Below are 27,910 nucleotides of genomic sequence, written 5' to 3'. Positions count from 1 at the left end.
TCCCATTTATAAAAACTTTATTAAACATTTGGTGAAACTACGCACAGATCACACACACATATTCAACACACTGAAATGTTTGCCAAATTCCTTGATATACCTAAAGGTAGAAGACTAACAAGGAAAGGGGGGGGCTGTTCAGGAACTCCTCGGGGCAGGCAGGATAAACCAGGCTGCTGAAAGTCAAACCGTCCTCTATGGTTGCCATTGAGGCAGCCAGCCTGATCTTACGAATAGAGGTCTTCTCGATCCGCAGAGTATACCTCTCCCTCCTGGAGAAGGGCAAAGTTGAGGAAGTGTGACGGGCGGTGGACTTCGTGGTAGAATTCTTTCGGGTTTGCCAACTGCAGCTCGTACTTCATGTTAGGGTCGTGACGGACACCTGGGAGAAAGCAGGAGGAGATCAACATCACACCCCTATACAATTATGACATTCTTTGCAGGAAGTTACTGGTAAGGCCCGAAGGGGGTTAAGAAGCTGAGGCCCGACTGGCATTGACATTCAGCAGGAAGGAGTCTCACAGAACCCCTTTTCTTGCTGGGAAGACTTTCCATTCTGCTTGGCAGGAAGTAACAGTGCAGCCAAACATAAGCCCCACAGAATAAGTACAGTAATCCTCCCAGAAGCTGCTCAAGACCCAGGAATTTGGACTAGGGAGACCTTGCAAACTGACGTACGTGCACCACAACAAAGGGCTTTACATCTAGAAAACAATCCTTTCCCCCACCCAACTCACCCATGAAGTTGTAGTTCCAGGAGCCCTGGGCTGGCACCATGAAGAAGCCCAGGAAACGGTCCGAGAGGAGCATCTGGACCCGTTCGTAGTGGGAGGGCAGGTAGCCTTTTGGGTTGTTTCCCTTGTCTGTGTTCTGCCTGCCCCACTCGTAGCCACTGGGTGTCAGCTTGTAGGCCGTCAACGTGCAGGAGCCAGGGGTGAAACTGAAAGGCGGGGGGGGAGAGAGGGAGGAAATTACAATGAACACAGAAGTGCACACCTAAAGGCTGAGCCCCTGCAATTCTGGAACCAGGTGGCAGGCATGTCACAGTCTCTGTGATCCTAGATGCAATCTATTCTTCCCTCTCAACTCACCTGCAGGTAATAATGATGGTCTTTTCTCCATCCCACGAGGGATTCTCAGCCATGACTTTGGCATGAGTTGTGACGTCTTGCGGGGAGAGCTGAGGAGACTCATTGGGCTGTGTATGAATCCATCCCAGGGGCTCCATTTCCTAAATTGGAAGCAGGGGGGGAGAGGAGAGGATTAGCCTACTCCTTGAAGTAGCTCTGCTGCTGTGGTTCAGGGAAACAATGAGAGAAAACCAGAGATGGAGGACCACTCCTCCCCAGCCTCCCTGAAGCCATCTGACCATTTCTCGCTCTGACACAGTAACACTCACTCTCTCGGCTGCCACTACGCCTGTCAAATGCAGATATTCAGCAGACTCTGACAGGCCCACTTCTGCCTCTCCGGGTCACGCACGTACACCTCCTCATCCAGCCAAACACACAAACTGGCTCAATTAAGAGTTGGCAAATTGGCTCAATTAAGAGCTGGCAGGCATACAACCCAGTCCCCTTCCCCAAGCAATTTGGAGGTGACAAAGGCTCTCTTCAGCAAAAACCAAAGTACACATGGAAGGAGGAGGGAAATTATACGCAACTGTTCTTAAGAACAAAGGGGAACGGGAAAGAATTTCAGACCCACAGGAGAACGCAAACAGAGTTAGGGTAACAGCACACGAATACCACCTGACTAAACTGGTTCCGCAGCTTCATGGCTTGCAAATCTTTATAGAACCTGAGTCACGCCAGCCTGATATGAGCCTACAGTAGCAAGGGATCCCTCTTCCTTACTCCTAGGGAAGGCAACAGTAACTCTTCCTGCAAAGTTTTATCAGTTTTGTTATTACATATATTGCTCTGTTTCTACACTGGCTGGCGTTGAGGCCATCAGGCAATTCCTCGTGGAGGGAAAACCCTACCACGCCTTTCTAGAGCCTTATGTGTCTCTGTCCTGTTGCCGCTTTTACTGGAGACACTGCTGAAGGGATAAAAGCACAAAAATCATGGGGACCACGATATGATTTGTAACAACTTCAGACCCACAAATACCGCCAAGAAGGAAGGAAAGCTTGCCAGGATGGAAGTGAAGAGGTAAGTTGAGAGCTGGCACCCCACAGAGACCAAGGCTGTGAATCCACAGGAGTTTTGGTCCACTGCCTGCGGGTAAGGGGCTGTGAACGGTCCACAGAGGGCAGCACTGAGGCAAAGTGGCAAAAACACACGCAACCTCTTCTAGATACAGGACATAAAAAGCCCAATACAGTAAACAGCCCCCCAGTCTGCAATGACTACCTCTCTTGCTACATTTCAGATGTCTCAGTCAGACTCACCTTGAGATACTCGTGCTGGGGCAGCTGGCCAGGAAGATGAACAGTCTGATGAGTTCCCCACTGAGGCACCATCACAATGCACCGGATCTCCTTCACCTGGGGGTTGTCAGGGGGGCTCACTCCATACAGGTATCCTGCAATCTGAAAAACAGACACCCTGCTTTCAGCCGCCACCAATCCAGGTGACCCAAAACCACCGAGCTGGACTTTGTGAAAACAGGGAGCTAGGAGAAGGACCAAGGTTTATTCCTTATTGTGGCAACATTTTATAAAAAATATAACAAAGCCACAATGATTTTTTAAGTGCATGGTTATGGGCTGATAACAGCGGGATATTTATTGACCGTTGATTAGCTGTAAATTATATACTGGGATTTTATGTTATATTGTTTTTAATGGCTGTTGTTGGCCGCTCAAAGTCCCACCCAAGCAATGGGGGAGGATTTAAGTACAAAAATATAAATAAAATAAAGAACTATACAGGTGAAAGCAGTACCCCAAAATTATTTCATTGGGCCACAAGGTTAGAAGCGTTTACATGGCCAGATGGCTGCAGAAGCAGGAAGGGGAGATGGGAGGGAGATGCCCCCCAATTTTTCTACAATGAGCATTAATGGGGAAAACTGCAGCCCAAATATCACCCAAGATAGGAACCACCTCCTTTTATCTTCACCCCTTACCCACAATACTAGCAGCAGACGCACCTGTGCACGCAGGTCTGAAATACAGATGAATTTTTTCAGAACGTTCTTGGGGAGGATGTAGGTGTAGCCGGTCTCCTTGATATCATCAGACGAGACGTAGATGTGGTTTGTCCGTAAGTGGAGATTGGCTGCAGAAATGGCCCTGTGGGAGAGAAACAAACAGAGGGTTCTCGAGTGCTTCAGGACAAAACTGCCTTAAAAAAGCTGACCCCATCAAGTCCACGGCGAGCGCTCTGCTATCCACCTGACGCGCCACTCTGTCTTTGAGGAGAAGGTCTGTGTCTCATAGTTGCTGGTGGTGGACGTGATGATCTCATCGCCGTGTTTATTCACAGTTCGTGTCTGGGTGGCCGTCAGCTGCGACTGCTCCTTGGTCTGCTTCTCGATCTCGGCGATCTGTTGCCGCTGCTGCGAGGGAGCCGAGATCTCCATGCCCAGAATAATATCTCGGATCTCGGACTGTGTTAGGGAAGCCACGTTCACACTGGCAGAAAACGAGAGAAAGTGAGACAGGGCAAACGGCAGCAATTACAGCCAAGAGAAAGAAGAGGAGCAGAATACTTCAAGTGTTTTTGAGGCCCCCATCCCAATTTGTGTCCTGATCAGGAACAGAAGTCATTACATCCTGGGACTTCATTCCCCGCGAACCAAGAGGTGGTGCCTACTTGTTTTTCTTGCCGTAGTCTGCCAGGATCAGGTCTTTCAGCTGCACCTCCACTTTAATCCACTCTTCGTCCGTTAGGGTGGGCCAGATATGGTGAGGTTCCGTGATGGTGGTCTTGTCTGGCTTCAAGATGACCTTCGCTCGGTCGTTGTTCACATGCAGCGCACGAAGGATGAGGATCAGACGGGAGAACGCCTGGAGGCAAGGGGCAAGGCAGGCAGAGGTTGCTAGAGCAGGATGCTCTTTTTAAAAAAATTATTTATTTTATTCAATTTATAACCCACCCTTTCCTGTCAGAGGTCGATCTCAGGGCAGCTAACAATCCAAGAGTTATACAAACATTTATGTCAGATAGGTTTCAAAACATGCCTAAAAACCATTGAATTTTAATCATGATAGATAGTTCCAAAATAATAAATCCCCTTATCGTATGGGTGAATAGAAGGGACCGAGCCAAACAACATGGGGCATAAATATTGGGGAAGGGGGGGTCCAGCAGGGGAGGACAACTAATGTTCAACCATCACTGTCCTCAACCATTGTCCTAGTAGAACATTTCTGACATACAGGACGTGCGGAATTTAACTTAGTGTCACAGGGCCTGGGTCTCACTCTACAGAGAATTCCACCTAGCTGGGGCCAGGGCCGAAAAAGCCCCAGCTCTGCTTGAGGACAACCAGAGCAGCAGTGGCGTAGTGGTTAAGAGCAGGTGCACTCTAATCTGGAGACCCGGCTGTGGAGGTTTATCTGGTGACCCAGATTAGCTTGTGCACTCCAACACATGCCAGGTGGGTGACCTTGGGCGAGTCAGGGTAGGAACCTGGGTTCTCGAATTTCAGGAACTACAATTCCCATCAGCCTCTGTCAGCATGGCCAATTAGCCATGCTGGTAGAGACTGATGAGTCCCTGGTATCTGAGCATTCCTGACGAATCAGTTCTTCGGAGCTCTCTCAGCCCCACCCACCTCCCAGGGTGTTTGTTGTAAGGTGGGGGGGGGGGGAGGAAAATGAGACTGTACACTCCTTTGAGTCTCCTTACAGGAGAGAAAGGGGTTTTTAAAATCCAAACTCCTCCTCTTCTTGTGCTTACAGGACAATGAGCCCAGGCGCAGGCAGTCCAGGATTCTCACCTGGGGACACATTCTGGGTTCACACTTGCAACAAGTGCTCAGAATGGAATGAAAACTGGTTTAGTTGGGCCGAGGCCTGCCTGACCGCACTACACCGGCATCCTTACCGTGTAGGAGGAAATGGTCTTCAGCCAGTCATCGTAGAGGTTGAAGAGAACCATCTGGGGTTCTGTAGCCTTCAGGATGAGGTCTCCGAACTTCTCCACTTTCAGACAGGCTTGGAAGGGCAGCTGCAGCTCGGAGCCTTTGATCACGATGTTGGGGAAATCCAGCAAGTGCACCTGGAGGAGAGAGAACAAAAGGAGGCCCGGAGAAGAGAGAATTAACACCCACCAGTCACCACTGAATTCAGCTCCTCTGCTTCTTCCTGGGCGCCAGCCGGAAGAAAGCCTCCCGCTCTCGCCTGCCTACCTCCAGTGGGTCCAACATGCCCTTCCGGGTTACGATGATCTGTTTCGGCTGCTCCTCCACAGGCAGGGACCGGATCAAGGCCGCCACTTCCTCAGCTGTCTTCCACTTGGCCAGCTAGCAGAGGAAAGAGATTCTAAGTGAGGGCGCGGTGCAGAGATCCGCCCGGTCTGCCACAACTTTCAGGCTCAAGGCACTGCAGCTGAACTCCCGCCTCCTCCAAATCAGAGGCAGACTCCGCCTCCCTCCCATCCTCACCTGGCCCAATCGCTTCTGTCCTGCCCACACAGAGGTATGGATGATCTTCAGGAAGAGCTGTCCCGTGCGGGGATTGAAGATAAAGATGGCCCCGTTGATGGGCTTTGTCGTCAAGTTCCCTTCGAATGTCTACAAGGAAAACCTTTGTCAGAGTGTAGCACATGGGCTGCCATACACACGGCCACTAGAAAAAGACACAGAGAAACTCTGCCCCCGACCCACCGGATGTCTTGTCTCTCACCTTGTGAATGGTGACCCTGTACACGTTGGTGTCGTCCACAAACCAGATGATTTGGTTGGAGAAAAGCTCCCCGTAGTTCTGAGAGGACAGGTAGGGCTCGGTAGGCTCCGAAGAGTAAAGCTGGAGGCCTTTACGGATCCGCTCCCGCAGCACGTAGAGAGCAGGGTTTGCTTTCATGATCTTGGCCATGGCCTGCTGGATCAGAGGCTTGCTCCCAGGAAACCAATTTCCATAAGCACTGGAAAAGAGGGGACAGAGAAAGACACATCAGCCACCGAGATCAAAAGCAGGTTCCTCCCCTCCAGCTGCTGACACCCAGACACCACTGGGCTATTGACCCAAAATACAAGTTGTATGGCAAAGGCAGCAGCATTTTCCAAAACAGGAAGATGCAAATGTTCCTGCCTTTGCATTCTTTATAGCGATACCTAATTTTGATGGCTACCAGATCAAATTAGGAACCAAACAGCGTGTATGCGTGGTGCCAACAGGTCACAGCTGACTTATGGCAACCTCGTGGGGTTTTCTAGGCAGGAGGTGTTGGGAGGTGGCTAGCTGTTGCTTTGCCTCCATGTGGGCTGAAGTTCTGAGAGACCTGTGACTAGTCTAGGATCACCCAGCAAGAGAAGCAGTGACACAGTGGTTAAGAGCAGGTGCACTCTAATCTGGAGAACTGGGTTTGATTCCCCGCTCTGCCGCTTGAGCTGTGGAGGCTTATCTGGGGAATTACATTAGCTTGTGCACTCCAACACATGCCAGCTGGGTGACCTTGGGCTAGTCACAGCTCTTTGGAGCTGTCTCAGCCCCATCCACCTCACAGGGTGTTTGTTGTGGGGGGGAGGGAAGGGAAATGAGATTGTAAGTCCCTTTGAGTCTCCTTACAGGAGAGAAGCAGAAGAGAGAAGCTTCAGATTGGCCTGTGCACTCCCACACACGCCAGCTGGGTGACCTTGGGCTAGTCACAGCTTTTTGGAGCTCTCTCAGCCCCACCCACCTCACAGGGTGTTTGTTGTGAGGGGGGAAGGGCAAGGAGATTGTAAGCTCCTTTGAGTCTCCTACAGGAGAGAAAGGGGGGATGTAAATCCAAACTCTTCTTACATGTGAGAAAGGGGGGGGGGGTATAAATCCAAACTCCTCCTCTTCTTCATGTGAAGGAGTGGGGAATCGAACCCAATTCTCCAGATTAGAGCCTGCCAACTCATAACCACTGCACGATGCTGGCTCCCAAGCAGTATACTAAAGCCCACAAAAGCCTTAAGATTCCACTAGAATGCCCAGCCTACAGCAGCGGCAGCCAGAAGAACAAGTCACCCGCCGTGCCCTCGAACGACAGCCACTTCCCAGCTGCTGCTCTCACCCACCTGTGCAGGTTGTAGGCCAGATCAATGGCAATCAGGACCCCCGTGGGGGACGGGTAGATGCTCATGTTGTCTGTGGTGTAGTCCAGGAACTTGGCCCGAGCGTAGCGCTCGATGTCGTGAGAGTCGTAATCGCCCCAGCGTAGCTGGATGTCGATCCAGTACTTCTGCGTGGTGGTGCTGTCCATCATGTCCCTGCGGAGGAAGGAAAGAAAGTAATGCTCAGGAGGCAGCCGTCCTCCTGGTTCCTAGCAGGGCTGGGGCTCCACTGCTGCTGGAGGAGCCAAGGAACCACAGCGCTTACTTGGAGTCTGCCAGCAGCGATGGTCGGGACACGTTCCACTTGTACGAGGCAAAGAGGAGTATGTCCGCGCAGGACGAGTTCATCTTGTAGGACTTCCTGGGGTGGATCGTCTCCTTCTGCACTGTCTCGATCTCCAGGGCGTCCAGTTCCTGGTCAAACACCTGCCAGCACACAGAACCATTTCAGTGAGGGAGGAAGGGAGAGCAATAAGGCAAACAGGGCTCTTGGACTAATAGGATCATGGAAGAGGCCACAAGGGCCATCAAGACCAACCCCCTGCCATGCAGGAACACACAATCAAAGCAATCCCGACAGATGGCCATCTAGCCTCTCTTTTGAAACCTCCAAAGAAGGAGACTCCACCACACTCATGAGCTCACAGAAGGTGCCAGATGGGGCACGTGCCTGGAACCAGGAGAGACGACCTGATTTTTGTAGGCTTGCTACCTGGTAACTCCACCTCACTCGGCTCTGGTTCCCCTCCTCCTCACCTGACACAGATCCATGACAATGCTCTCATGGATCTTCTGCCACAAATGGGCTCGGAAGATCTGGATAAGGGAGATCTTCAGAGTGGGAATCTTGCCGTGCATGAAGATGCCTGTTAAGTCCAGCTGCACCTGGAAGCCCACGTATACCTGCCAAAGGAAGATGGGATCAGACCTGGCAGACCACAGTGGCCGTTTTAGGGGTAAAAACACTCTTCATGTTAAAAAGGACACATGTGACGTTGCAACGATGTCATTCTCTCACAGGGTTCCTCCCACAGCTCTGGGGATGGGAAAGGTCAAAGGGTTGGATGGAATTCACTGTCAGTTAAGCCAGAAGAGCAGATGACTCACATTGGCCCTGTTGATGGTGGGCGACCACCAGAGAGTGAACCTCCTGTTAGGGATCTGGTTCAGGCCAGAGCGTTGGGCATTGGTCAGCTTCTTCCATTTCATGGATTCCTCGAACCCACTGGCCTTTTCCCTGCAAGGGGACACAAAGAGAGAGCCAATCAGGTCTGAATCAGGTGCCCCCTCCTTGAGCCAATCCTCAAGAAGGGGGTACCACAGTCCAACGCGCCACAGTCTTCTTACCAGAAGAGACCCTCCCAGGTCGGGAAATAGGTCCCTTTGAAGAGCGTGTGCTCCAGGATACCCTCCACGCCACCGAGCGCTTGGATCATGTCTGTGCGGTAATTGTTCAGGTTCCACAGCTTCCCGTCGTGCCGCTGGTGAGTCCACCAGAAAGGATTCTGCTTCAGCACCTGGATGTCAGACAACAGGGGCAGACAACATTAGAGGTAGGGGAACAGACGCCTGGAGGGAAGCAGAGACCTAACAGACCAATCAAAGGCTTCGGGTGTGCAGTGGAGAGCAAATCACTGGCCCGCTTAAGTAAGAGGAAAGGATGCTTGCAAATCCCTGCCCCGTTTCCGCAACTCATACCTGGTACTGTTTAAAGTCTGTCCGGACCCTCCAACCCTTGTCGTAAGCAAGGGTGTGCCGGTCTTTCTGAAAGAGGGTGTTGATACGAGGGATGCCCCTGTCCCAGGAGTCTTCCAAATCCTCCAAAGTCAGGCGCCTAGCAAGGAAGTCAGACAGATACATAGAGTCACAGAGTTGGAAGAGACCCCAAGGGCCGTCAAGTCCAACCCTCGGCAATGCAGGAACACACATTCAAAGCATGGTCGTCTTCTTGCCAAAACATTTTCCAGCTCCAGGCAACTGAGTTCCCGCAAGGGAGAATCTCGCTTTAGCCACCCAAAGTGCAAGATGGCTGGCAGGGTCGACAGGTGATTGTTGCCCATAAATAGACTGCAGCAACAAAGCCACTTTTCAAGGAAGGAGCTGTGCCTCAGGTCTGAATCAGGTCTGGGGTGGGGACAGTGGGGTGGGGTGGGGTGGGGACAGAAATCAGTGGGGTGGGGACAGAAGAAGAGTTTGGATTTATACCCCACCTTTCTCTCCTGTAAGGAGACTCAAGGTGGCCTACAAACTCCTTTTCCCTTCCTCTCCCCACAACAGACATCTGGGTGAAGTAGGTGGGGCTCAGAGAGTTCCAAAGAACTGTGATTGGTCAATCACCCAACAGGGATGTAGGAGTGTGGAAACACATCTGGTTCACCAGATAAGCCTCTGCCACTCAGGTGGAGGAGTGGAGAATCAAACCAGGTTCTCCACATTAGAATCCACCTGCTCTTAACTACACCACGATGGCTCTCATGCCTGCATCCAACACACCTGTTCTGGGCAATGGCCTCCTGCCGCTTTAACGCGTATTCTGCCCACACCCGTTGGGAATCAATGAACTCGCTCTCCCATGGCTGGATGTAGCGGTACAAGTTGGGGATCAGCTGGTCCTCCTCGTGGCTCATCCCTGACCGGAAATGAGTAATGCCCACATCTGTCTGTTTGGACCACCTGTGGAGGAGAAAACATAGGAAAGCAGTGTGATGGGGCAATATGAACCAGGAAGACTGAGCTAAGTGATATAAGCTCTGGGCTGGAGCTGAACTTACCTGAGATCAGACTGGGGGATGAGAACATGGCCCATGGACAGCATGCCCAGGCCTCCCAACTCTTTTGGTGTGTAGAAGACTACCGGTGGGAAGCGGCTGGGCATTTTGGAGTTCAGGCCGATCTTGATCCGGGTCTGGATTTTGTTCTCGCACTTTACCAGCAGGTCCAGCAGTTCCTGCGTATTCACCACAGCCTCCCGGAAGTAGGTCATCAGGCCAATCAAGGCCGTGTTCCACTTATTCACGATCTGCAAGAGGGATTGGAGGTCAAGGGCTCAGCCTTTCCACCAGGGCAACCCACAACCAGCCTTGACCAGAGACCAAGACTTCTCCTCTACTTACCTTGGTGAAGGTAGTGGATCCCGAAGCCATAAGGATCTGCCTGACCCTGTTGTGGAAACGCTGCATGGATTCATCATCCACTCTTAAGAAGCACTGAGCTGTGCGCTCTTTGGTCACCTGTGACAATAAAGGTCAGGCCAAGTCAGTTGAATGGCTCTCATGGGACTAATTAATTCATAGGTGTCAAACTCGCGGCCCTCCAGATGCTATGGACTACAGTTCCCATCATCCCCTGCCAGCATGATGCTGGCAGGGGGTGATGGGAACTGTAGTCCATAACATCTGGAGGGCCGCGAGTTTGACACCTATGATAATTGTTTTCTCACAATGTTTTGCAAGCCCATGCTTGGGCAATTCTTGAGTTATAAAAGTTGAATAATTTAGACTCTCACTGAGAGCCAACATGGTGTAGTGGTTAAGAGCAGGTGGATTCTAATCTGCAGAACTGGGTCTGATTCCCCCACTCCTCCACCTGAGTGGCAGAGGCTTATCTGGTGAACCAGATGTGTTTCCGCTCTCCTACATTCCTGCTGGGTGTCCTTGGGCTAGTCACAGTTCTTTGGAACTCTCTCAGCCCCACCTACCTCACAAGGTGTCTGTTGTGGGGAAAGAAAGGAGCCTGTAAGCCACCTTGAGTCTCCTTACAGGAGAGAAAGGTGGAGTATAAACCCAAAATCTTCTTCTTAAAAGTTTTGGTGAATTTAAGTATACAGGTACGGGTGTGCCAGGAGTCATTAAGGTGAACATGCATGTAAGACTGACTATTGGGCACCTACCCCAACCTAATAGGAGGCTGGTTCTCTCCCAGGCTGGCAGTGGCGATTGCCTGCCCTCTTTCCTCACCTCGTTCTGCAGGTTCCACACCCCGTCTTTATGGGTGAACTCTTCGTAACTGGTGCGGCACTTGGGGAGGATCCGGCATTCGAAGCCGCACATGTTGAACAGCAGGTTGGGGTTATCCTTGCTGTACACCGACACGAAGCTGTTCTCCCACTGGACTGTGGTGACCGAGCGGGGCAGCCGGTTCTTGATGTCCCAAAACACGGCACGACCACTACACAGGAAGGGGGGGCCGGGGGGGAGAAGAGTTAGTCACACCTGGCTTGGAAGCCAACCATGAAATATCCTCCCAGCCTCCCCACTCACAGGTTGACGTCGTGCTTCATGAGGCGCATGCGAGCATCCCTGGGCCAGCACTTCTTGTTGTTGTAGCCCACGATGTTCTCGTTGTTGGGGTCCGGGTGCTCTGTGAGGTAGCGCTGGATCAGGTCCCTCGCCTCGTCTGCTGTGAACCTGAAGGGCGGAAAACGGAACACCTCGAGTCTGAAAGTCTGTGCCAAGTGTCTGGGATCAGCCTGATGAGGGCCGAGCTAAAGGGGTGGGCAGGTGGGCGGGCCAGGTGAAGGTCTAGATCAGGGGTAGGGAACCTGCGGCTCTCCAGATGTTCAGGAACTACAATTCCCATCAGCCCCTACCAGCAAAGCCCGGTGGCCATGCTGACAGAAAAAACTGATGGGGAATTATGGACTATCTAACAAAATTCTAGTCATTCACATCACTCAGGCTGGGATAACCTTGCCTAGTTGACCGTTTCCCCCCTCCCTACCATAACACTCGTGAAGCATCCCATGGTTCACTCCCTTGACTGGGAGAAGAGTGAGACTGCACCTTCCCATCTTTGGCTGCTGGCTGCAGAAATTTAAGAAGCTCTCAGAAGCCCATGCATTCCCTACTTCTGGCAAGCTGGATCCCAGGAGGGGACAGAGGAGCTGTCTCTGGACACCCAGAACATCATAGTCTGGCTTCCAAGTCTAGGCCAGTGGTGGCGAACCTATGGCACGGGTGCCAGAGATGGCACTCAGAGCCCTCTTTGTGGACACGTGCAAACAGAGTCCCTCCCCCACACACATCTAGGCTGGCCTGGGCCACTGGGCTCGATTATTAGCATTAAACCTAAGACTTAATTTTGGGGAAGCACTGTAGGTAACCCTGTTAAGCACTGTTAAACCCCACTGATTTTCATGCAAAGAACTAAAGCGCGATCCTTTACCTGGGAGTAAGCTTGGTTGCTGGCAATGGGGCTTGCTTCTGAGTAAACCCTCCTAGAGTCGTGATTCACCCATTGGAAGAGTTGCATGGTTGCTTCAAAGCCAAGCCACCGACTAACACCAAGCTTACTCCCGAGTAACGCACGCCTCGGAGCCAACTGTTTATTTCTAAACTAAAACCTCAGTATTCAGGTTAAATTGCCGTGTTGGCACTTCGCGATAAATAAGCGGGTTTGGGGTTGCAATGTGGGCACTTGGTCTTGAAAAGGTTCACCATCACTTGTCTAGGCTATCATTCCTTCCAGAGAAGCCTTTAATCCCTCATCTGATATTAGAACTCACAGGCTGCCAAAGAACAGAGAAAAGGAAGGGTTTCAGTCCAAGTAGTTAACTCATGGAACTCACTGCCACTGTATACAGTATTGGCCCACTGGTTCAACTGGCCTTTAAAATGCATTGTACAAGTTCTTGAAGGAGAAATCCCCTCACGGCTGTTAGCCGTGATGAACAAGAGGACTCCACGTTCAAAGACAGTAACCCTCTGAACACCGGGGCAGGGGACAAGAAAGGAAGAGGGGCTCTGGCTTCTGAGCCCTTCTTGGGAGCCTTCCAGGGGCACCTGGTTGGCCACTAAACAGAACACAATGCTGGACCAGGTAGACTATTGACCTGAACCAACACAACTGCCTTTGAGAGCCTGCCCTATTGCTGCTCTAAACATACTGTAGTTTGAAGACGACGACTTTGGATTTATACTCCACCTTTCTCTCCTGTAAGGAGACTCAAGGTAGCTTGCAAGCTCCTTTCCCCACAACAGACACCTTGTGAGGTAGATGGGGCTGAGATAGTTCCAAGAGAACTGTGACTAGCCCAAGGTCACCCAGCAGAAATGTAGGAGTGCGGAAACACATCTGGTTCACCACGGAAGGCTCTGCCACTCAGGTGGAGGATTGGGGAATCAAACCCGGTTCTCCAGATTAGAATCCACCTGCTCTTAACCACACCATGCTGTATGCGTATATGTAGCCACCTTTTATTGAATCAGACCACTGCCCATTAAGGTTAGGCCTACATACTCAGACTGGGAGCAACTCTCCAGGGTTTCAAATACAGGTCCTTTCATATCACCTACTTCCCTTTTGACTGGAGATGCTAAGGACCGAACCTGAGTTCTTCAGCATTCCAGGCAATTCTCTCCTACTGAAACACAGCTCGCTCCCCCTTTCCCCCCCTTTGCTGGACTTCATGTAAACTCTGCCGTATACCCCACCCTGGAAGCACCTGAAGAATATGTGGATGCGGTCGATGTATCTGCAGAAGAGGCGGATGGGGTGGGCCACTTCCGTCGCGATATCCTGGAAGCTGAGGAAGTCGTTGGGCATCTGCGGGGGGCCGGCCATCTCGCTGGCCCGGTGGAGGCCAAGCACAAGCAGGTCCATCACCAGCCCGTAGTACTGGACAATGAAGGAGGCAAACTGCAGCCCCCGGATGATGCCGTAGGAGTTGGTGTGGTTCATGTCCTGAGTGGGGGGAGAAGTTAACCACGTCAGTACCTGCCATAGAGTGCTCCAGCCCCTGGCTGTACCCAGTTTAGATCACAGGTGTCAAACTCGCGGCCCTCCAGATGTTATGGACTACAGTTCCCATCATCCCCCGCCAGAATGACGATGGCAGGGGATGATGGGAACTGTAGTCCATAACATCTGGAGGGCCGCGAGTTTGACACATGTGCTTTAGATAAAGGTGACAGGAGACTTGTGATTTCATCCCCTATTTCCTGGACTGTTTTTGTTCCAGAATGCTCCGCTTGGGTCCTAGTGTTTACCTAGGTCTGTCCCCAAGGCACTGGGACCCCAACGGAGCATTTTAGAACAAAGACAGTGCAGGAAATGGCGGATGGATTCACAAATCTCCTGCCATCTTTATCCTGAAAGGGTACATGAACACAGCGCCCACAGAAGCACCTTGTAGTTGATGACCACATTGTTCTTGGCTGTCATGTAATCAGCAATGTTGTGGTCAACGATGAGGCGCAGCAACCTGTTAAGCAGCGTCAAGTCGATCTTCTCGTACATCTTCTCGAAACGGGACTCGAGCATGACGTTGCACTCCCCTTCGCCAGTCTCCCACACGTCCTGCAGGTTGTTAATGCCTGGGAAAGCAGACAGGTAGATAAGAAGAGTTTGGATTCATATCCCACCTTTCTCTCCTATAAGGAAACTCGAAGTGGCTTACAAACTCCTTTCCCCTCCTCTCCCCACAACAACCTTGTGAGGTAGGTGGGGCTGAGAGAGTTCCAAAGAACCGTGACTAGTCCAAGGTCTCCCAGCAGGAATGTGGGAATTTGGAAACACATCTGGTTCACCAGATAAGCCTCTGCCACTCAGGTAAGAAGGCGCCTGTCTCACCCACTTGCCTGCAGATGCTGCAGCTAGCAACTAACACTGCCAGAAAAGTCACAAATTGACTGCTGGGTGGCCAGAGCCTCACAATCCCTTCCCTGGGAGGAAGATGGCTTTGCTTGCTCAAAGTGTCTGCCATGGGGGACTGCTCTATTCATATAAGAGCAACAAGTTCCCATGATTCAAGGCAAAGTATCAAACAGCGCCTCCAAATGTGTCCCAGCCTCACCCTGGCACCACTTGTACACGAGCAACGGAGGGGGCTCCGTGTCAGCCGGCTTGATCCAGGGCGGAAACAGCCGCCTCTTGTCCGCCTCGTACCACAGGTACTGGTCCAGGTAAGCATCGGTGATCTTCTCCAGAGGCTCCACATCATACACTGGGACCAGGTGGCTGTAAAGGTCCATGAACTCAATGCCCACCTGGCCAAGGAGATCATAGAGAAGGAAACATTCAGGAGCCAGCAAAGAGTGCCTATTGTTTCAGGATATTTCTGGGTCACACCTTCAGAGTCCTGCTAGAAATGGCTTATAATTAAAACTAATACAGGAGCAAATCAATCAAACAGCAGCCCTGGTTCTTATAAGCCAGGACTGACTGCAGTGGATGAACTCAGCACACGCACACACAAAACTCACTTCCTTGAAGGCTCGCTGCGTCAGCAGGTGTCGTTTGATACGGGACAAGGCCTCGTGGGGGTTATCATAGGCCTGTTCGATGAGGCCCAATTCCTCTCGCTGCGACTGGTTCAGACGGGACTTCACACTGGGGAGGATAACAATTGGGAGAGTTGCATTTGTACCCTTTGGGCTCTCCTCCCTCAGAAAAGGAGCATCCCAGAATCCATCAGGGAGTGTTCCTATCATTGGTTCTGGTGGGTTTTCCGGGCTGTGTGGCCGTGGTCTGGTAGATCTTGTTCCTGCATCTGTGGCTGGCATCTTCAGAGGTGTATCACAGAGAAAAGAAGGTGCCGGCCACAGATACAGGCGAAAAGGTAGGAACAAGATCCACCAGACCACGGCCACACGGCCCGGAAAACCCACCACAACCAGTTGAATCCGGCCGTGAAAGCCTTCAACAATACGTTCCAATAACTGTTTCTGGGAGAGAGAACTCAGCGTCTCCCCCTGCTGGCTGGGTCCAGTCGCTGACTTACCTGTAGGCTTCTTTCAGCCGCTCCAGGGCCAAAATAAGCAGCTTGGTGTCGTGCTTGTAGGACAGTGGAGGGAAAGGGATGGGAGAAAACCGGCGACTCTCTAGCCAGTGCACAGTGGTGGTGTAGACGGCCACGGCCTCCTCTGCTGTGATGTACGGGCCATCCTGCAAGTCAAGGTTAGCGCTGAGTGTGCTGTCCCTGGCCTAGGCAAGACCCTCCACCCAGAGGTGTAGGAAGGAGGGAAAGCGCCCGGTGCACTAGTGCATTCTCCGCCCCTGCCATGCCCCTGTGCCGCCCCAGGACGCCCTGCCATGCCCCCAGAACACCCTTGCTGGGTTCCACTGCGCCGCGCACCTGGTGCATTGCGCACCCCCGGCCCCCTTGGAGCTACGCCTCTGCCCCCACCTTTCCACAAGGAAACAACCCCCCACAAGCTTCACCTTCAGATAGTTATGCTGCCGTTCCTGCTCTGCTTTCAGGTACAGCCTGGTCAAGCGCCCCAGGTTCTTCTTGCAGACTGTCTTGTCCACAGTGGCGCCCCGGCGGATACGCTCCCGGTTGTAGTGGGCCGTGTTGGTCCACCAGTCGGCTTTGGCTTTCACGTACCTCAAGATCATGTTCTCAATGGGAGTTGGAAGCCCAGGCACCTGGCAGGTGGAAAGAAATGGAGGTGGCAGATGAGGGGAGGTGGTAGCATAAGGAGAGAGGGAGGCAGCGAGGGATTTGCACAGCACTTGCCTTCCAAGGGATATTGGCTTTCCAGCAGCGCCAGGCTTCGCTCAGATGCTGCAGGATGGTCCGGGCCTTGTTTTGCTTGATCCCCTCTGGCATCATGTCCAGGATGTCGTGCATCACAGCCGCACGCAGCTCCAAGTCGAAGTGAGATTCCACGCGCTGCTTAGTGACCGTTTTGGCTACACCCTTTGAGTGGCGGCCTGGGAGAAGGACAAGAAGAGGGGTGTACTTAGAGGCCTTTGCAGAAAGGAAGATTCATGCCCTGACGAACAACTATGCCAGGTCACCCGTGCTGACCGCAGCTTGCAAAAATAGTACTGAAGTGAGTCGCAAGAACCCTCGGATACCTCCTTAAAAAGGGAAGGTCCAGAGAAATCCCATCAAGTCATCTAGGACTTCAGAGGAGACACTGAAGCAATTCTGTCCCTCAAGTATTAGCCAATCAAGACAATGTGCTTTACTGGAGGGACATTAAGACGTGGTTCACTGAACCAAGCCTGGGCTCATCTAATTCTAATCCCGCTTAGCTGCCTTTGGATAAAACCCTCCTTTTGCTGGTCCCCAATCACCTGGTAGGCTTGCTGAACAAGGGGAGGTCCTCATGTCAGAGCATTACGACTACTATGCCAGGCAAACCTTTCCAAACAGAGGCCCCTTTCGCACATGCAGAATGCACTTTCAATCCACTTTCACAAGTGTTTGCAAGTGGATTTTGCTATTCCTCACAGCTGCAAAGTGCACTGGAAGTGGACTGAAAGTGCATTATTCTGCATGTGCGGAAGGGCCCCAAGAATGTAAGAGCCCTGCGGGATCTAGCCCAATCCCGCAGGGCCAGGTATGTGGCTTGAGGGCAGCGACAATTGGGAATCTTAAGCTAGGCTCCCTCTCTTCCCCCCTCCAGAGTTGGTGATACCGGAGTGCTCCTGGTTTCATCATTATGTGGCTGCTGACACTGATTCTCTCCACAAAATTTTTTTGGAATATGCACCAATTGTAAGAATTGTATTTTAAGAGGTTTGATTGTTACGTTATGGTTTTAATTCTTACTTGTACATTTATATTATTATGTACTACCATCTTTGGTGTAAGCTGCCCTTAGCCCGGTTGGCGGGGGAGGGCGGGATATAAATACAATTTCTTTCTTCTTCCTGTCACTCACCTTCAAACTGCCTGGCCAGCAGGTTGCCCAGCCAACGCTCCAGCAGTGGGGTGATGCCTCGCATAAAGAACAGCCACACGCGCCAGCCGGCAGCCCAGAAGCCACAGCCAGGGCCCTTCCCCACAGGTCCCTAAAAAAGAGAGGGGAAGCATAATGAAACCACAGGGTAGTGGGCAGAGGCGGAGCTTCCACGGGGACATGTGTGGTCATATGCCCCGGGCGGGCTGCCATTCAGTCATGTGGGGGGGTGGAAAATCGCCCCTACACCCCTTCTCCTTCCCCCCGCAACCCGGTACGGTAGCCACTGGGCGCCCCTCGGCCCAGTTCTGCCAGGCTGCTTGGGACTGCTGCTGCCAGCTACAGCAAGTGAGGCGCAGGTGGGCGCCCAGAGCAGATGTTGCCCCGGGCACCATTTTCCCTTGCTACGCCTCTGGTAGCGGGGAATGATGATACCTCTCTTCAAGCCCCAAAACCCCTCCAGGCTTCGGACTCACCGTGTTGAAACGATAGTAAATGAGGTGCTTCAGGTCTTTGCACATCCGGATCTGCCTCATCAGTTTATACTTGTATCTGTACATCCCCGTCAGCTGCCCGACGTGGGCAAAGATATACTGCAGACCGTCTGCCAGCTTTTTTTGGGGGGGGGAGGGGGGAGGAGAAGAAGAGTGCGTTAAAAAGTGAAAGTAGTATATCCCACTTGAGCATCCGGAGGGCTGCCGTTTCTGCTAGCCTCGTTCCCACCAGCACCGCTGTCATCCCACCTGGAAAGCATCCACGTTTCCTAATCGATACTGGACGTGGCTGTCCACCACCAGCTTGGTCAGGCGCAGCACTTCTCGACACAGGTGGAAAGCGTTGCCAAACCGGGACTTCTTCCTTTCCTGCAAGGGAAGAAACGGCACGAGGTGACGAGGGAATTCGTCAGCCGCCACACAACCTGCTTTGGGGCAGCCCTGCAAAGGAAGCTACAGAGGCCACTAAAACAAGCAAAAGCTCTTGCAACTGGGCAGCGCTTCCACCTTTACAAAGAGAATGAGGTGCGGATTGCACCCAACCTGTCTCCCCTGGCCAGCAACAGCTCCTCAAGATCCCCTTAGGGATGGAGATGCTCATGAGGAACTCTAACATGGCCGACACACTGAACTTGCCCTGAATCAAGCCACTGATTAACACTAGCTTTGCAACCACACCAGGAGTGGGAACCTGGCAGCCACCTTGGTGGTGAGAGTCTTGACAGGCTTCAGGTTGAAGTTGTAGTCCAGGTGGAGATAGTTGAGGTTCTTGCGGTGGATCAGCAAGTTGAGCATGTTGTAGCCCTGGCGGCAGACCTGAAGGCCCACTTCCACCCAGTCCAGCTTGGTCGACTGGAAGAACTTGGTGGCCTTGAAGGAGCGGAAGAGATACCTAAAAACGAGAGGACAGAAGGGTCACCCTGTTGTTGACTTTCTCCCTGGAAACCAAGTCAACGGAAGAAAATTATTACTGACCGCTTTTTCTGAGCCTTGGGGGGCCGATGCTTGAGGGCGTTCAGGACGTAGTATTTCAGCAGTTTCTGGTAGGAGACTCGGACTTTGACAGGCTGACCAGCAGGGCAATGCTCCCGGTACCTGAGAACAAAGATGTGAAGCATAAGACTTCTACACCACTAGCCAACAGGAACTTTAGGAGATCTATATAGTAATGCAATTAGCACTCTGGACATTTAAAAGAAATTCAGTGAAGGAGTATTAATGTTTGCGGTAAAGATACAAATATAAAAATACCAGATGGCGAAAATCAAATTCCATATCACGTCGTGAAGGTGGTCAGAAATATAGAGTGAAATATAAATTACCATTTGATGCCAGCATGATGCTAGCAGGGGATGGTGGGAACTGTAGTCCATAACATCTGGAGGGCCACGAGTTTGACACCTGTGAACTATGCCCTCTAGCTATCATTTTGAGAAGACAAAAATGTTTCACAGGTAACAAATACAGCTAGAGATATTTGAGAGACTGACAAAAATATTTTATGGAAAGAAAAAATAGAAGATATTATGAAGATATGGACAGTGTTTGAAAAATGGATTGAAGAAGCCGGATTTAACGAAGAGCAATGGAATAAGAGAATAAGAAGAATGAACCTCCTACTGCTTGCATGAAAAAATTAATAGAGAGAAGGGGGGAGAGGGGAGAAAATGGAAAAAATGTATAGATGGAAGAAAAATATTAAATGTAACAAATGTATAAATACTCTATACAATAAAAATTATAAAAAAATGTTTCACAGGTTGTGGAGAAACTGCTAAAATCTTGTATGGAAAGGTAAAATACAGAGTGTAAGTAATTCTTCTGCATCAAATGGTCATTTATATTTGACTCTATATTTCTGACCACCTTCGCGACATGATATGGAATTTGATTTTCGCCATCTGGTATTTTTATATTTGTATTTTTTTACTACTTATGATTATTAAGTTGTTGTTAGTTTGTCCAGAATTGTCTCAGTCCCACCTACGTCACATAGTATCTGTTGTGGGGAGAGGAAGGGAAAGAAGTTTGTAAGCTGCCTTGAGTCTTCTTAAAGGAGAGAAAAGGGGGGAGGGGCATAAATCCGAACTCTTCTTCTACTCTCACAGCCTAACCTACCTCACAGTGGTGTAAGGATAAAATGGACAAACTTTGCAATAAGGGCCTTTAGGTCCTCAGAAAAGCAGGTCATACATATCTAGTGAAATTATCATCTCTCCAGAGAGCACCTGGGCACCCACAACCTGTGCCAGATCTTCTGACTTTTTATCAGGTATTAAAGCATGCCAGGCAGAGACCTATCATGCCACACACATGCATACCCAGATCAGAGTTCAGAAACCATCACTGCTGATATGCAAGATAACCAACTGAAGTGACCTTATCAAATCTTGACTGAGAGGGATGATCTAAAGTTCTACCGGCCCAGCCTGAATTCAGGCTTGAAGGGTCGAGAAGCTCACAAGAGGGCAAATGCTGCTACGCTGTGCTGTCCGTATAGAGCTGGGTTGATGTCCTCCATGCCAAGGGCTCCAAGAATTCTGGCAGTTCAAATTCCTCATCGTCGTCAGGGAGAGGTTCTTGGCTCTGCAATGGTACACCCACTAAATCAGCGATATCCCCTCCCAACAAAGACAGCCTGAAGGTGAGTCAGGAGGCACAAAGCTCATTTGGAAATTCTTAGCCAACAGACTTCAGAAATGTAACAACCATGCACAAGCTCAGCAGGAGTCATGGGTAGCTTAAGGGATGGGATTTCCATGCTCTGACCATACATACTGGCCATGAAGCACTTGAAAGATTCTGCAGCCTATCTGTGAGATCTTACCCCCTGGCCTCACATAGTAAGGCCTGCAACTCACAAATAATGAGAATTTTTATTGCATTCTCCTTGGTTTAAACCACATTTGCCAAAACACAACTGAAGGGCAGTATGTTCCACATGAATGGTACACAGCTACTGGAGAGGACTTAAAATTCAGGAAAGTCCTTCACCATTTTAGGCGGCCCAGCACCATGCGTATACCAAGAAGGTGGTTACTATTGTAATTTTGTTGACCTAGTGGCAGAATCACATTCCCACCTGCACCCCTGATTCATCTAGCTGCTGCATGCCATATCCCACCATGAATGGAGAGTGTCCTGTGAAATAAATGATGAGCGGGTCAAAGTAGAAAGCTGGCAGGTCTGGATCCTCAGTTTTGATAAAGACCACATTTGGTGTGTGATACCTGCAAAGTACAAGACATCAGGCAAATTGTCTCCTGCATTATACTAGCCCAGCCTGGCCACACACCCCCCCCCCCCCAATATCTTACCAGGTGAGGTGAACGTGGTGGGGAAGGTTGTTAGGTAGGGTGCTACTCTATACTCATCCCTGATTGGATTTAAGCATGATGATTTTGTTGAAAACATTGAACTGTCCTGTCCTCATCTCTGCCCTGAATCAGAAAGTGAAAAAGATCATTCAGTGGGATAGACTAGAAGGGAAAGCCCCAGGGGCTGACCTCAAGGAAGCTTATATATCACATATTCAGTCTGCCTATCCACCAAGGAGCTCATTTTATCTTTAGCAATCAACTTAAGAGAAAAAGACTGTCCTCACCTAAAACTTCTTACTCCTGGTTCTTTATTCTAACTGCACAGCATACCTGGCTCTCACTCTAGCCTTTTCCAGGAGAAATTCATCCCAACATAGAAAAGTGGGTGAACACTACACTGCTTCCTGGCCACAGAAAGAAGGCAAAGCACATCAGTGAGGAAAGGAAACCAGAAGGAATTATGTGGAACACGTTACAAAGACGACGAAGAAGAAGAGGAGGAGGAGAGTTTGGATTTATACCCCACCTTTCTCTCCTGTAGGGAGACTCAAGGTATCTTACAAGCTCCTTTCCCTTCCTCTCCCCACAACAGTCACCTTGTGAGGTAGGTCGGGTGGAGAAAGTTCAGAAGAACTGTGACTAGCTGAAGATCACCCAGCAGGAATGAGTAGGAGTGTGGAAACACATCTGGTTCACACTGCCACTCAGGTGGAGGAGTGGGGAATCAAACCCAGTTCTCCAGATTAGAATCCACCTGCTCTTAACCACTACACCACACTGCCAATGTTTACTGCCCCATGCTCCTCTGCCTCCTATATTTACTCAGTCAAGATTGAGGGAAGCACGCAAATCAAATTCCCTTAGGAGAGTATGGCTGACTCTGCTTAATCTCCCAGTACTGGCTGACCCTGCTTAGTTTCCAGGCTCTGACAAGCAACAGCCTGACCGATTTAGGCAAGCACAACACTTACTGCAGGTTAATGTCTCGGACCAGGGGCTCAAACTTAGGGCCCCCCGGGATGGCCATGTTGAGTGCCTTAGACGTGAAGAAGGCCTTCAGGTCAAAGAGGTAGAAGTAGTTGTCATCCACAAGGTCAGTGAGGAGTTGGTTGGCCAGGCGGTAGAGTGTGGACATCATGGGAAGGGTGAACTGCCAGCGTTGGTAAGTGGAACCATTGACATACCTACAGAAGCGGGGACAAAGATCCATCCATCAGTATTTCTTAACCCACATGCAGGTCCCCGTTTGGGCCACTTTTTCAAAGCACGGAGGCCTGGGGGCTCTTCTACGACCGGCAACCCCATCACAGGATACTCACTTGCGATTGTCCCTCAGAGGCTGATGGTCATAAAACCAATCCAGGACGGGGGCGTCCTCCTCAGGGTCCAGTTCTAGCTGGATGGCCTCGAGAGGCTCCACGTCCAGAATGTTGTCAGCGTAATCGAGCGGGGGCTCCTCGTCGTCAAAGGGTGGAAAGCGCATGCGCTTGAAGTGGCGGCGGTCCCTCTTTTCTCGCCTCATCATGATCCACATGGACCTGGAACGAATTGCCAGGCGTCAAGAACATGCTCCCTGCCTTCTGGGTGGAGGCCAGGCTGCAGGCACACAAGAGTCAGAAGAGCTCACTTACCCCCACTGGGCAATGTACACTGGCTCAATCACCCACGGTATCTCATTCACAAAGGAGATAGCGCCTGTGATGTGGTACAGGACAGGCACATCCCGGATCTGTTCCCAGGGCATCGGCATGTTCTCTAGAAGCTTCAGGACTGCATGAGGCATGTATTTCAGAGCACTGGAAGGGGGGAAAGGAAGAGGATCTGTTACAGTGAGTGATAAAGACTAGCCAATCACAGTTTTGCACTTGAAACAATACATACTACTACCAGGATTTTCAATTTCAAGACTGGTAGTGAAGCCACTTCAATTCCAGAGTCAATTCCTCGCTACATTTTACTGTTGATCAAGAGATGTTAATTGAGTGGGGAACAGGACAGCACAGAAGAAAGCAGAAACGTATGCAATATTATGTTTATCTGATCTCAAACTATTTTAGCGTTTTAAGAACATAAACTGAAATGTGCATACATTGAATAACATACCTTGTGGCACCTTAAAGGCTAATTTTATTCTAGAACAACATTCCTTGGTTTAGAGGAGGGATTTCCAAAGCGGGAAGTATTGCCCCCTGGGGGTGATGGAAACATCAAGGGGACCGGTGAAAATTTTGCGGGGAGTTGGGGGACGGCAGAGAATTTTGGGATGGTAGGGCACTTGCCACCCCGGCCCAGGCCCAGTGCATCAATCTCTAAGGAGATGGAAGGCATGGAAGGCCTCACCCAGGAGAAGCGAGGAATCTCAATTATTCAGCTGACTGAGAGTAAGGGGAGGAGACGGAATCACACCTCTTGATAAATTCTAATACAGAAGTTTCAAACCAGAGTCTTTCGAGTCTCCCATAGAAGTTTCTAGATGAGCAACAGTATGTTCTAAGAGATGCAAGCATTCTCCCTCTGCTTTACGAACGCTGCCATATGCTTTGATCTGACTCGCACCAGCAATCTAAAATAATTATTTGAACATTTTCTCCCTAAAAACATGGGCCAAAAATCCAATTTTCACATTACAATTTTTTTTCTGGAAACCCCACACACAACAGACAAAGGTATAACCAAGGATAAAAGAGTTTGCAACGGTCAATAACGTGTTTGCTCCCCCACCGCACCCTTCTGTTTCTTTTGCTGGCCTTCGTATTTCTAGGACACTCACACCTTACTTTCTTACCACTCAAATCTTTTATAAAAGAAGCCATGTACTTATTACTGGGTTCTACATACAATTCCTCCACAAGGTTAGGGGTTCTCCTACATACTGAACAGATACCCGAATCTACTTCTCAGCTTGAGTCCCACGTGTAGCAATTTTCAGACGCCAAGTTTCAGTCTGAACTCCCTCAGCCAAGCTGATATCCTGCCCCAACATAAGCAATGCCAAATACATCCCCGGCAATGCAACGTAATGCAACATCCCCCCTTTCTCACCCCAAATAAACCCGCTTGTCATGCCGGAATTTTCTGTTGGTCATGTCACCATGGTCACGGATGATCTTCCTCACATGCTCAGGAGGCATGTCTTCCTTCTGGGCATCCACAAAGCCAAACTTCCTTTTCTCCGCATAGCGCTTGGCCTGTAGTTGCTGCCACTTGCGGGCTGAAAAGAGACAAGATGCCAGGTGCCACTGTTAACAAACACAAATCCACCTACTTCAGCACTGTTCAATCTGACTCATAACAGCCCTTCAAGATCTTTCCCAATGTCTGGTGAACCTGGGACCTTGTTCGTACAGACTAGGTGCTTTACTGTTGACAGTCCTCTTAAATCAGAGTTCATAGGAGGATAACCAACCCTCCAAACCCCCAATTAGTCTCAGGTTAACACATCTAGCATGCTAAAAAGGGAAGACGAGTTCAACACACCATTGCTAGATCATACCTTTCTCCTGGAGCTTTTCCTCAGACATATAGTCAGGGAGTGGGGTCAATGGAGCTGGCATCGGGGGGCAGGGCCCCCGGAATGGGAACACACCTGCCATAGCAGAGGAACAGAGCTGGGAAGAGAAAACAGACACCAGAGTTAAGAATCCACAGAGATACAAGGGCAGTAACTTAGATCAAAGCATAGCAATGCTCATAGTCCTTTTTTAAGGACTGTCCTTTTTAGGACAGGGGGGAGTCTGAAACCAAAGAACACCAACAAACACCATCATGTATTTAACAAAATAACTCCACTCGTAAAATAATTTTATAGGATGTATGCACTACTGGGTAAACTCAATTTTATTACGTTACATGTCACACAAGAGTCCAACTCTGAGGAAAACCTACGAGAGACAAACCCGTTATAATTAGGGTGAGACCTATCCTTCAGGTTCTGCAGGGCACAATCTTAACCACTATGCTCTTCAAATTCTGCATAAAGTCATTAGGCCAAATCATTTGTCGTTTTGAGATGGCTGCCATCAACATGCAGATGACACTCAGCTATATTTATCCAGATATCCTGGTGATGTGGTAAAGGTCCAGGTAGATGTGGTTAAATGGTTAACAGCCCAATCCAGAGGGCTGCAGTGGCCAAGGACAGTGCCAAGGGATGGCTTCCAGGTGGCATGGGGAGGTAACAATACTAGGAAACCCCTGGCCACCTGAAACCCCTCCGTAGGTCAAAACGGACATAAGTTGGAAGCCTGCACCAGAGCATTCCCAGCTCAAAAACCTGGTGGAAGTCGACTCAAGTCAGCTTCATCCTCAGGAACACCCCAGCACCACCCCCAGGAATACTCCCCCCCCCCCAAGCTGGGCTGGTGCAGCTCTTCAGGTTTAGGCCAGTGCAGCTCTTCAGGTAGTGGGCCTTTCCAGGTTAGGCTCTGCAGAGCTCCGCAGCATCTGCCTGGCTTCCTGTTTTCTTCCCCTGCCAGCGTAATTGCTACTTATACTGGCTTGCTGGGCAAACATGCCGGTGTGGCCCCACACTGGTTCCGAAAGCTCCTTCGTCTGCCCCATTGGGCTGTTTGAGTAAATAAAATGAAACTAAATGCTGAACAGACAAAGATAACGCAGGTTGGGAAGGTGGAGGAGGTTGGGTAGTCATGAAAGGCACTATGCTCCCCACTTTCAACAGGGTTCAAGTGACCCTTGCTCACTTAGCTAAGAGCTTTGTAGTTATACTGGATTTCTGACAGAGAATCAAATTAAAGTAACTGCAAATAGTTCCTTCTTTTCCAACTCAAGCTAGCTTAGAAGACTGTCCCTTACCCTGATGCAGACAATCTGGGCACCTCAATCGACACCATGGAAACACTAAACTATTGAGATATTCTCAACATAGGACTCCCTTCAAAATCGACTGAGACACTTCAATTGGTACAGAACGCCACAGCTTGCTATTATCAGGAACCGGGCATGTTATTCCTATTCTGCACTCACTCCACTAGTTCGTCAGTTACCAGACTGGATTTAAGGTACTGGTTATCACATGCAAAGCCCTTCATGGTTCTGGTATCTCATATCTGTGAGATCACTTTTCCCTCTAAAATCTGCCATAACAGCTTCACCCATCTGAGTAGGGCCTGCTGCAGGTGCAACCAGTGGTGGGATCCAAAAATTTTAATAACAGGTTCCGATGGTGGTGGGATTCAAACAGTGGCGCCGCCGCACACACGCACCTTCAGTCCCTATTGGGCAGGGAGGGTGCTTTAGTAACCCCTTCTCGGCACTCAGAAAAAATTAGTAACCACTTCTAGAGAAGTGGTGAGAACTGGTTGGATCCCACCTCTGGGTGTGAACCTGGAAACGCGCAAAATTATGGAGGACTTGGGGATGAAACTCGGTTCTGTAGATTACAGTCCACCTGCTCTTAATCACTACACTGCACCATAGCTCATACTTGTTTCTGTAAATACGGCCCCACTATGCTATTTTTGCGTTCTCTTGGCATGTCATTTTAATACTTCTGCTACACATCATCTCTAGTTGCTTTCCCTATTTCTACAAGTCAGTTCCGACTGCCCTGTGTTTAGACGTCTCATCCCACTATTGAGATATTCTCAACATAAGGACCCCTTGATCTAATCCACTTTCAATCCCAGAGAGAACAGCAGACGACAAGTAATGTCAATAAACAAGTTCTGGTTTCCCCTTTCCACAACCTGCTACCTGGTGACTGACACCCAACCTTCCAAACCACAAATACAGGCAAGCCAAGTAACTGATGGCTTCCATTCTTTATTTATATTTTACATTTCTATCCCACCAAGGGGCTCAAGGGGAAGGAGAGAGAGGGAAGGGGAAGAGATTGAGAGATAATGATAAAAAGCAATACAAAAGTATAAACATTAAAAGCCAGTTAATAACAAGATGGCACAAAAAGGTGCCATTCGTTTGGTTCACACGTTCGCCCTCCGCCCCCGGCCCTAGAACCCAGCGAGCAGCGTCGCGGGCCCAGGAGGCGGAGGCCTAGAACAGACCGAAGAGAAAAGGCCAAACTTCGGGCCTTCGACCTCGGCGGGAGGCCTTCATCCGGTCTCCCAGCCGTACCTGCCCGTCAGCTGGAGCCTCCGGAGCCGCCTCTGCTCGCCTTTAGGCCGCGGCCATCCAGCGAAGGGAAACCCCAATGGCGGCAACGCGACCACTCTAGACGCACATCGGCAGCACTGCGCCAGTGCGGGCTTCCGGATGCGGATTGGCGGAGAGGACTAGGGACTGGCCAATC

At 50.3% G+C, this 27,910-nt stretch overlaps 1 protein-coding gene across 1 annotated transcript; it reads right to left on the bottom strand.

Moving 5' to 3' along the window:
- PRPF8 (pre-mRNA processing factor 8) lies at positions 1-27,873 on the bottom strand. Its single transcript, XM_048518598.1, has 42 exons — positions 27,736-27,873; positions 25,136-25,250; positions 24,685-24,853; positions 23,274-23,438; positions 22,962-23,180; positions 22,614-22,826; positions 21,405-21,552; positions 20,711-20,738; positions 19,298-19,421; positions 19,025-19,214; positions 18,572-18,691; positions 18,305-18,439; positions 17,811-17,940; positions 16,655-16,851; positions 16,357-16,563; positions 15,917-16,080; positions 15,399-15,525; positions 14,990-15,182; positions 14,323-14,510; positions 13,640-13,878; positions 11,457-11,603; positions 11,154-11,364; positions 10,311-10,427; positions 9,969-10,216; positions 9,691-9,870; positions 8,896-9,031; positions 8,545-8,714; positions 8,305-8,434; positions 7,954-8,100; positions 7,463-7,623; positions 7,162-7,353; positions 5,801-6,038; positions 5,560-5,688; positions 5,305-5,418; positions 5,001-5,174; positions 3,765-3,958; positions 3,344-3,583; positions 3,100-3,241; positions 2,396-2,536; positions 1,092-1,231; positions 738-940; positions 1-382 (listed from the first exon to the last, which is right to left on the bottom strand). The coding sequence occupies exons 2-42, from the start codon at positions 25,233-25,235 to the stop codon at positions 228-230; spliced, it is 6,765 nt and encodes a 2,254-aa protein (XP_048374555.1). The 5' UTR covers positions 25,236-25,250; positions 27,736-27,873; the 3' UTR covers positions 1-227.
- Between the last annotated feature and the right edge of the window lie 37 nt (positions 27,874-27,910).

Source organism: Sphaerodactylus townsendi, linkage group LG16 (assembly GCF_021028975.2).
Source record: "Sphaerodactylus townsendi isolate TG3544 linkage group LG16, MPM_Stown_v2.3, whole genome shotgun sequence".
NCBI lineage: Eukaryota > Metazoa > Chordata > Lepidosauria > Squamata > Sphaerodactylidae > Sphaerodactylus > Sphaerodactylus townsendi.
Note: the sequence above shows the minus strand (reverse complement) of the source record. Positions and strands in the feature narration are given on the sequence as shown.